Below are 11,321 nucleotides of genomic sequence, written 5' to 3'. Positions count from 1 at the left end.
CCCCATCTATGGGTCCTCAGTTAATCCGGGCCATACAAACTTAATTACATGTTCCTAGGTTCAATATTGTAGAAATTGTAAAAAGTACCTTTTGAAGTACCAAGAAGTCCCCTTTTACTGGTTCTCACTTAATCCGGGATATACGAACTTAATAACATGTTTCTAGGTTCAATATTATAGAAATTTCAAATAGTACCTTTTGAAGAATGAAAAAGTACCAAAAAGTACCCTTTCATGGGTCCTCACTTAATCCTGGCCATGCATACTTAATTACATGTTTCTAGGTTTAATATCGTAGAAATTGCAAAAAGTACCTTTTGAAAAACGAAAAAGTACCAAAAAGTCCCGTTTTATGGGTCCTTACTTAATCCGGGCCATACATACATACATAATTACATGTTTCTAGGTTTAATATCGTAGAAATTGCAAAAAGTACCTTTTGAAAAACGAAAAAGTACCAAAAAGTCCCCTTGTATGGGTCCTCACTTAATCCGGGCCATACATACTTAATTACATGTTTCTAGGTTCAATATTGTAGAAATTGCAAAAAGTACCTTTTGAAGAACGAAAAAGTACCAAAAAGTCCCCTTTTATGGGTCCTCACTTAATACGGGCCATACATACTTAATTAAATGTTTCTAGGTTCAATAATGTAGAAATTGCAAAAAGTACCTTTTGAACAACGAAAAAGTCCCCTTTTATGGGTCCTCACTTAATCCGGGCCATACATACTTAATTACATGTTTCTAGGTTCAATATTGTAGAAATTGCAAAATGTAGTGAAAAACGAAAAAGTACCAAAAACTCCCCTTGTTTGGGTCCTCACTTAATCCGGGCCATGCATACTTAATTTCATGTTTCTAGGTTCAATATTATAGAAATTTCAAAAAATACCTTTTGAAGAAAGAAAAAGTACCAGAAAGTCCTCTTTTATGGGTCCTCACTTAATCCGGGCCATACATACTTAATTAAATGTTTCTAGGTTCAATAATGTAGAAATTGCAAAAAGTACCTTTTGAACAACGAAAAAGTCCCCTTTTATGGGTCCTCACTTAATCCGAGCCATACATACTTAATTACATGTTTCTAGGTTCAATATTATAGAAAATTCAAAAAGTACCTTTTGAAAAACGAAAAAGTACCAAAAAATCCCCTTTTATGGGTCCTCACTTAATCCGGGCCATACATACTTAATTACATGTTTCTAGGTTCAATATTGTAGAAATTGCAAAAAGTACCTTTTGAAAAACGAAAAAGTACCAAAAACTCCCCTTGTTTGGGTCCTCACTTAATCCGGGCCATGAATACTTAATTTCATGTTTTTAAGTTCAATATTATAGAAATTTCAAAAAATACCTTTTGAAGAACGAAAAAGTACCAGAAAGTCCCCTTTTATAGGTTCTCACTTAATCCAGGCTCTACATACTTAATTTCATATTTCTAGCCAATAACAAAACATTAGTGCTGCTCTCGCTCTGCTACTCTTGCTCTGCTGCTCTTGCTCTGCTTTGCTTTTATAAACAAATTACAATAACAATATTTACCGTATTGTTATGTATTTTGTTTTTGTTTTTTGCAGTTTCTGTCTGAGCATGAATAAAAAATCTAAATTTTATATGAAATTTTCAGAGGTTGTCTCGGTTTTTTGCTCATATCTCCGTTATTTATGGACCGATTTTGCTGATTTTAAATAGCGTTCTTGCCGATCGTATGTCTGATAGAATTATGGAAGATTCGGATCTCGCAGATATCTGGGGTCTTCTAAAAACTGATTTCAACAAACATACAGACAGACAGACAGACGGACATGGCTTTATCATCTCCGCTACCTATAAGGATCCAGAATATATATACTTTATAGGGTCGGAAAATTATATTATAGAAATTACAAACGGAATGACAAACTTATATATACCCTTCTCACGAAGGTGAAGGGTATAAAAATATATTTCCAAAATAATTGCTATCATTAGTGAATTAGAATTTTCATCTAATGAATCCATCGGTGATAAAAATTATGCGGTTCCTAGGCAAAAGCTAACTAACAAGAAAGGTTATACGAAATTAAATTTAACAACTGATATACATATATATTATTTAAGAACTATTTTTAAATTAAACATCCTAATATACACATGTTTTAATATTTGTCAAATAAATTATAATTTATTTTTTGTAATTTAAATTTTCAAATGTATTATGTATTGGATATGAATGGAATGATAATGAAAACTTAATTTAAAGCGTATAAATCCTTATACTGCAGTAAATGCAATAAAATACTTAAGTACTATGATTAATCAGAGTCCCTCTAAGTTAAAGTTTTTAGAAGGTTTGAGAAGGAAAACTTAACACCACAAAAGGCGTTCCGTGGCTGATTCTTTAGCGTTAGGGACCGATTCTGTTCTGAGCAAACTTCAAAGGACTTGTTATGTTTTATGATCATAACGTTAAGGTAGAATTACCCAAGTGCAACGTACTGTAACTGTAAGAAAACGTGTCAGCTGATCGTTTTTGATTAAGGAAAGACAATGAAAATTCTTACCAAATTTCAACCTGTATAAAATAGAATTTTATAACGTTTTTACGTGACATTTGTAGAACAGTGATTGCACTTTTGTATGTAGAATAGAACTGTGGTACAAATTCCATTTTTTTATACTTTTTTTATTTGTATGCACAAATTTGAATTTTTATATTATTATGCTTAAATTAAATAAATTGTTTACCTTTTCAATTTTTAGGATGCATATGTGATGTTAGTAATGTGTATACGTAAAATTTTATAGAAAACACGTTAATAACGTATCAAACTCCAACATATCAAAGTTAAACTGCTACTAATCTTCAAATAGTAGTGCAATTTGAAGATTAAATTGCACTACTATAAATTAAGAATATTTATAAACAAAATATAAGCAATGGACAGAAGAATGATAATTTCTTCACATAGGAAGAACATTTCAAATTAAAATGTACAAAAAAGTATAAAATAAGAGTGATCTTATTTACTTTCATTGTTATGCACTCTAGAAAATTATTTAGGGTGTATGTTGTTTTTGTAAATTATGCTCTTGTTTTTGAAGTTGTGTTTTTGTTTTTTTTTTCAAATTGCTTTTGCAAATTCTTTTGTTATTCTTTTCATTCGTACAACAAATCAGTGCAATAAACACATAGTATCTGAAACAAAAGTTTCTATGTGTGAACATTAAGGAAACTTCAAAAGAGAATTAAGAAAAAGTTTTTCAACAAATGTTTCCTAGTGTGGACCGAGTCTAAATAAAATATTTTTATTTTTAACGCTCTTTTTGAGAAGTTCGTATGCGATAGTGCTGTATACATGTAAAATGCCGAAAATCTTCGTATTCAGAACAATACTAACGCCGACGTCTGCTTTATACCATGGAAGACCTTAAGACCTGGTTCACACTGGGAAACTTTTGTTGAGAACTTTTAATTTTGTGTGTGAGAAAAAGAGATGGTTGATATTTCTTTCTCTTTCTCTCATACACAAAAATCAAAAGTTTCCCAAAAAAGTTTCCTAGTGTGAACCAGATGTAAGGAAACTTCAAAAGAGAAGAAAAGTTTCGTAGTGTGGACCAGGTTTAATTATCAAAATATATTGGTTCTGTAAATGTTGGCATAGATTTGGTAGAAAGGTGAAGTTTATGTAATTTACGAAATAAGTTGTCACAAATGTACTTGAAAGCATTCTCCTCTAAAATATAATTTACTCAGATAGCTCTGGAGGAATAATAGGGGTGAAATTTTGAATTTAATTTAAAATGTTTAAACTATTACTCCTATATTCATAAATGTTTAATAAAGTTATTCATGGTTTATTGTATGGATTTTGTATAGAAAGTGTGCGTGATAAACTTAAAATAAGTGATTAATACCTTTATGAAAATGGGGTTTGAAAAGGATTCTTCCAACGTTTTATGTAATTTTAATTGTCTTCATTGAAAACTTCACGTCTAGTAGATAAAAGAGAAAATCCACAAACTTTGTATTTCAACATATGAACAAAAATTCAAACGATTTTAGCATAAAAAACGATAAATTGGTAACACTGAAATCAAAAACAAACAGCTGTTTACAAAAACAAAAAAACTAGAATTTTATTGAAAACAGTTTATTAGTTTAAAACGTGGAATAAACAAAATAAAAGAATTGAAAATTCAAAGAAATTAATTTGGTATATTTCGCATTTTTAATTAATTTAGGATTTTTTTTCTTTTGACATTGTTATGTGTATTTGTTTTGATTGTTTTTTTTTCATTGAGAACATAAACTTATGACTTGCTGCAAAGATCTGTTCACAATCACTGTTACTACACTTTAGTAGGTACAATATACAACTTGATTGTGAATTGAACAAATACATTTGCCATATTGTCCACAGAAAAACAAATACTCAATAATTTTTTCCAATAAAGATGTTAATCAGTATTATATTTTAATTCAATTATATTTTTTATTAATATGATTATTTTTTTAGAGACTTTTTGAAATTTTTATATTTTTAATAAATAAAATAAGAAAGAAAACATAGTTTAAAACTATTTTATATGATAATTTTGCCGTTATTTTATAAAAAATTGTGTTATTTTAATGCAAAAACAAAATGGACGGGAATTTTCTCATCCCTGTTATGTGGACAAACGTAAGTAAAAAAGTTCAAATTAAAAAAATATTGTACGCCATTTAGTGAATCAAGAAGTCTTGAGGAATATAAAACATTTAAGCCAGAAGATAATGTATTACTAAAAATTTGGTTTGCATATTTCTCTTTCATGCTACATAGTTGTATGTGTATATCTGTAATTTTGGGAGCAAATTTACCTGATAATTTCAAATATATTTCGTACAAATTCTTATTGTCTTTCCTAGATACTAAGTTATTTTCAAAAGTTACAGAGAATATAACAGAGAATTTCGAAAGTTTTTCCTTACATGAAATTTTTTTCCTTGATCATATACAAAGTGGACCGGTTTAAGTCCAATGTTTTATAGTTTTTCTACTACTTCAAAATGAAATGTTTTTACAATGGGAAACTTTTGTTGATAAAATTTTGACTTTGTGTGTGCGAGAAAGAGATTGTTGATATTTCATTCTCTTTCTCTCACACAAAAATCAAAAGATTCCCAAAAAAGTTTCCTAGTGTGAACCAGGTGTTAATGTCTTCACATAGAATCTTTTGTTTCACTAACAATGAATGATTGCATTGATTTCGTGTTGTACTAGTGAGAAGAATAACTGCCGGTCTACACTTGGAAACTTTTTTTGGGGAACTTTAGATTTTAGCAAAATTGCCTGCTACTGCAATAAACATTGCTAAAAATTGTGCTTTTGCCAAAAAATTAATAAAAGCTTAAAAAAAATTTTGAATTGTTTTTATTTTTTAACATTTTTTAAATGTCAATATTGGTCCAACCCAGCAAACACAAATTTTTATTTAATATTGAGAATAATTTTAAACAAAGAATTTTTTAACTAATATATTATCACGACTTAGGTTTTGACAGCTGACTTCGGTTTTGTCACACTCTGATTTGCTTCTATGTATAAATATTCTATGGCAGTAGCATAACGTCTGTTTCCAAAATATATTTTCCAAAACTGTGGACTTTACCTATTTTTATTACAGAAATCTTCTTAATCAATTATTTCATCTATTTTCATGTCATAACTGATACGAATTTTTAATGACATTTCATCACAATATATTGAAACATACTTTTGTTCATCACTAAAGTTTAGAGTTCCTAATTTCTAGACATTTAACTGTTTAATTTTAAGGCCATGTTTTCTTGCTCAGTCGCTTACAAGTTTTAATAATCTAGATTTACTTGGCCAAAAGAAATTGTCTTTAGATATACGCCCATGTAATAACAATCGCAAGAAGTTTGGCGATTTCACATGACAAACATATGTATTTTGGTTAATATACGATTTTAAAAGTTTGTAAAATGATTGACAATTTAAATTAAACAAGTTTACTTTTAGTAATGATGAAAACTAATAACGCGTTTAAATAATTTTATTTAAAAAAGGCTTGGATATTACTCACAATTTTTTCAATTGTTTTCTTTTGTATTGACGATTTAATAGAAGCATATATATTTTTTTGGGTTTTAATAAGGTTGGCGGTGTATTAATTGTTTCCACCAGTATTATTTGAGTTTAAATAGTCTCCACCAGGTTATATCGTGAGTATTTTATGGTCGCCACCAGTTAAAAACATGACTTCACTCTGAAGTGATGCTCGGCAGCAAGCAAAAGCCTGACCGTCCTGAAGAGTTAAAAACGATGATGCGAGAGTTGTTCCACAACTCAGGTCTGAATTACAATTGGCATATGATTATATATTCGAATATTGCTAGTGCTACTGTTTTATAAAATTAGATATCCGGTTATTTTTTAATTTTGAAAGCTTTTAACAAAGAATATAAAGAAATTGGGGCTTGTCAGTTGGTACCGAAAGGAGTTCGGTACCTAACACTAAGAATGTATTGGTAGAATTTTTTGTATATATATTGTAGCTCCAACCACTTTCACAGTTGCATAAAAGCGTACTTAAAAATTTTAGGAAAAATGTAAAACATTTAAATGTATACTTTCACAGATTTTTTATCTTTTTATTGCACATTTTATCTGTAAACATTTAATAAATACATTTTTTAATTTGTTTATTCTAATATTTGTAAAACATTATGTTTATTTCATATTTATTTACCATTTTCAATACCAAAATTTTCAACATTGTTTTTTCTAGTTTTATTAAAATTCCTCAAAAATGAATTGAGAAAATAAAAAAATATATTTTGTGTTTGAAAAAATAAAGCAATTTCGGTGTGAAAATGGGCAAAAAAAAATAATAAATGTATTGTGCAGTTAAGAAAATATGTAAGAAGCATAGATAATCAGTAATTTTTACTGATTAATGAAAAAAATTTAGTATTCAGTAAATTTTTACTGAATACTGAAAAAAACAGTATCAATATATTGAAATCCATTAAGCATTACCGGTAAGATGTTATTAGTAGAAATATTTAACTAAAGCCGTAACCCACTGGGTTTGAACCGAAGACCTCACGATTGCTGGTCGAGCTAAAAATGAAGCTCCAATTGCAAGACCATCCGTAAAATTGTGAGCAAAATCTGCTGCCAGATTTAAATATCCCGATATTTCTACCGTCTCTTCTTTTTGTTTTGTGTTACTTTTGTTTGATTTTTCTATAGTCTTCTCAGTATTTTTTTTTACTTCCTTGGATTTATTTTTAATAGGCCCGTGACTATGTCCATGGCTGAAATTCTCATCTCCTTTCAACAAACGTACCAACTTTTCTACTGTAAGAAATGCAATAATACCAGCTAAAACCCATAATCCTATTGCAGTATCTTTACTATGGTCATGATCATGGGCTTCACTACTATCATGAGAATGACCATGGGAACTGTCATGAGAATGTCCATGACTATGGTGTGGATTCGCAGCGTGTGGAATTAAGTGCAAGAATGCGTCACCCAACAGACCTCCAGATGCAAAAGCTAATAGAACTTTGAGACGTGGTCGCATCTCATTACTGTTATCCAGTGGAATAATAAATAGAAGCAAAAATGGGACAGCACTAATAAATAAAGTCGACCCCATCGAATACAACCAAATTTCAGTCATATCTAAAAAAACACATTAGTAATAGTACACACTTCGGAAGCAATTGCCCAAAATGCCTTACCCTGTTTTTGCATATTTTGCTGTTTTGTAGCATGTGAATATATATGTTGACCGTGTCCATTATGATCATGATGAATATGTTTGTGATGTTCATTATAGTCACTTCCTTTCTTTCCAAAGTTCTCATTGGCTTCACGGGAGTACTTAAAACTTGGATTTTCATTGCTGTGGCTGTGACTCGTGCAAAAAGTAGGCAATGAAAATATTACAAGTAAAATTAACAACGTCAAAGCCAATTTCTTTAAAAAAATGCATTTATTCGCACTTTCATTTTTAATTTTAAACATTATCAGTTTTTAAACTTATATTCCAAATTACACGTCACTTCTAAAGAGGCCTGCGTTGACTAGAAATAACGGCGTAGACTGAAACAGCGTACAATTAATAACAAGGAGAATTCATATAAGGTAGTGTTATTCAATCAGCTGATAATTAGCCTGGTTTACGTAGCTATTTAGGGTTCTATAGTTGAAAAGAAAAGTCGACTTTTTGTATTTAGTTAAAAGTCGACTTTTTGCATTATATGAAAAGTCGATTTTTCGACTTTGCGACTATATATATTTTATAAATAGTCGACTTTTCGACTTTTTACGATATCGTGAAATGGTGCGGTTCAAAAAAATCAAAATCGCGAAAAAGGCCAAAATTACCCCAAAAATCTAAAATATCTGGCAAACTATAGATGATATCGAGATACGGGTTCCGGAATCGGTAAGAGCACCTCCAAAATATATAGAAACATAATTTTTTTCAAAAATGGTCGGTGGAGCAAAACAATAATATAATGACGATATATATTCCATTCTGTTTTAGTTCTATGTAGTTTAAGATTTCACTAAAAACTTGAAAAGGCAATTATTTAAAATAATTATATCCATAAATAATTGTTGAGCCTTTGTGTCCTTCTGCTGCAAACAAGCCTTCCACTGATCAGCCGACAAACGTTATTTTAGCATTTTCTTGTCTAGACCGAAGAGTGTTCCTAATAGGGAAAATCATTAAACAACTTTCTAAACGCTGGACAAATTCTTTGGCTACTTACGAAGAATTTTAACAATTTTATTATATTTCAAAAAATCTTTTATTTACAAACAACTTTTTTTTTTAATTTTTACAAATTCGCCTCATATTATAAATCAGCTGTTTTTGACATTGTGCCTACACCAGAATTCGCCTAAACAAAAACAAATACTGTACAGTGTTGTATTTCGATTCGCCCAAGTTTTTTTGAATTCGCCCTTAACACTACCTTATAAAATAAATATACCTTGGGTCAGTGAAATATCAATCCTCATTAAGTTCGGAATGAAACCTTGGTACAGAATCATATAAACATTGCGAAGGGTTCCATCAAGACATATTACAAAGAGAAAGGCGGCAAAATCGTAATTCTTGGTTGTTAGCAGATTCTGCATATGCATTTGCGCCCTATCTTTTAGTTCCATATAAAGCTCCATCATGTGGATCGAATCAACACACAATTAACTTACTACATTCTTCAGTTCGAAATATAGTCGAAAGTTGTCAAAATTACAAAAATTTGTTATGCTCTCCACAATATTTGTAAACATTTTAGCGTACCGATGTAAGAAGATAAAAATATTATAGCCTCTTTACCAAATGAAGGAATGGTAAAATTTTAGTACATTTTAGGATAATATTAATAGAACTGAAATTCGGGATAACAAATACTAGATCACTTTTATAAAAATAAAAAAAAATTATTTAAAATATAATATTAAAATAAAGATAAGGAAATCATAAATTGTATTGTGTAAAAAGTTTATCCCTGTGGAATACTCATTTTCTTTCTTTAAAATTTTAGTAATAGAAGATCTGTATCAATTTTTTAAGCAATTTATTTTATAGAATATGAATACATTATTTATTTAAATATTAAAAGCCAAAGAATAATAAGAAATTGGACTATAACATTGTTTTACAACAATAACATATCCTTTCCACACGGACGAGCTTTGTGTGAATTCAACACACTAGTGAAAGTCCGACTCTCTCATAACACGTCGCGTAAATATGAAGATAACTTACCTTCTTACCATACATGGGCACACTGCATTATATTTCTAATGCATTAAGCATTGCAGTATTCAGTAAATTTTTACTGGTAATGAAATTTAGATTTCATTACCAGTAAAATTTTACTGATTACTTAAAAAAATCATTATTCAGTAAAATTTTACTGATTACTGAAAAAAAATCAGTATTTAGTAAATTTTTATTGAATACTGAAAAAAAAAAATCAGTAAGCAGTAATTTTTACTGATTAATGAAAAAAAATTCAGTATTCAGTAAATTTTTACTGAATACTAAAAAAATCAGTATCAGTAAATTGAAATCTATTATGCATTTCCGGTAAAACTTTATTAACTACATGTTAGTATTTTCGAAAGTAATTTTGCAAATTTTTATATTAAGCTCTCTTACTAGGAAAGTAAATGAACAGACCTGAAAAATATTTTGTTTTTAATTATTGTTCAAAAAATATCTATTGATAAAAAAGTAATTTTTTTTTTGTTTTGAAATACATAAATTTTTAGTTTCCACTGTTAGCTTTTCTTAACACCAACATTTCAAAATTTGCGTCGCTGAGTTTTTGTCTTCTTGAACGATTTACGTTTGTAAGTAACGTCTAAACCGCTGGAATTTTTATGGCTATGAGTTCATTACACGATTTATTTCTGCGTATATTGATAATTTTTTATGAAAAATGGAATAAGTGTTTTCGAAGGATATTGCAGGATATTATCTTTTTTGGCTGACAGTGCCATGAAATTCTTAAAAATAAATAAGTTTTCTTTGGAAATAACCATTTACTCTATCTGTGAACTCAAAATTACGCTCTACACACACAGATATCCGCATACGTGAAAGAGTTAATAAAAAATTTAAGTAACAGTTATTTTTTGTCAATTGGCCGGCCAAATTTATTAATTATTATCAAATACGGAAATTAAATTGTTAAATATATGTATTTATAAATTATATACGTAAAGTCAAATATCTATGCATTGGGTTAAAAGATTGACGTCGCTGGTTCGAATCTTGGACGTGTTAACTATTTTTTATATTTTATTTATTGAAATCTATTTTAAATTTAAAACATTTTATATCCCTAATGCAAACATCATTAAATATATTTACAAATTATATACGTAAAGTCAAATATCTATGCAGTGGTGCTGTGGGTAAAACATTGGGCTAAAAGATTGACGTCACTGGTTCGAATCCTGGACGTGTTAACTATTTTTTATAATTTATTTATTGAAATCTATTTTAAATTTAAAACATTTTATATGCCTAACACAAACATCAGTAATGGCAATTTAGCAAACCAAAAGTAATACCTATTAATTTTTAATGTCGAAGGAAAATTAAAAATATAAAAAGCATTAACTTTTTACTAACTAGTACTTAAGAACGCATAACTAAATAAATAAGGAGTATAGAACGGCGACCAGCAATCGTGAGGTCTTCGGTTCAAACCCAGTGGGTTACGGCTTTAGTTAAATATTTCTACTAATAACATCTTACCGGTAATGCTTAATGGATTTCAATATA

The 11,321-nt window shown here is 29.2% G+C and overlaps 1 protein-coding gene across 1 annotated transcript; it reads right to left on the bottom strand.

The window, feature by feature from the left end:
• Positions 1-7,043: 7,043 nt before the first annotated feature.
• On the bottom strand, positions 7,044-8,114 carry LOC124420782 (protein catecholamines up-like). Its single transcript, XM_046954910.1, has 2 exons — positions 7,744-8,114; positions 7,044-7,684 (listed from the first exon to the last, which is right to left on the bottom strand). Exons 1-2 carry the CDS (start codon positions 8,027-8,029, stop codon positions 7,044-7,046), a joined length of 927 nt encoding a protein of 308 aa, XP_046810866.1. The 5' UTR covers positions 8,030-8,114.
• Positions 8,115-11,321: the final 3,207 nt, after the last annotated feature.

The sequence above is a fragment of the Lucilia cuprina genome, chromosome 2 (genome assembly GCF_022045245.1).
Source record: "Lucilia cuprina isolate Lc7/37 chromosome 2, ASM2204524v1, whole genome shotgun sequence".
Taxonomy (NCBI): Eukaryota; Metazoa; Arthropoda; class Insecta; order Diptera; family Calliphoridae; genus Lucilia; species Lucilia cuprina.
This window is presented reverse-complemented; position numbering and strand designations above follow the sequence as displayed.

Bases quoted from the DNA above. Each gene is read 5' to 3' on its own strand.
- LOC124420782 (XM_046954910.1), bottom strand. From the start codon at position 8,029: ATGTTTAAAATTAAAAATGAAAGTGCGAATAAATGCATTTTTTTAAAG. The intron at 7,685-7,743 runs GTAAGGCATTTT...GTGTTTTTTTAG, and splicing joins GCAAAATATGCAAAAACAGG to ATATGACTGAAATTTGGTTG.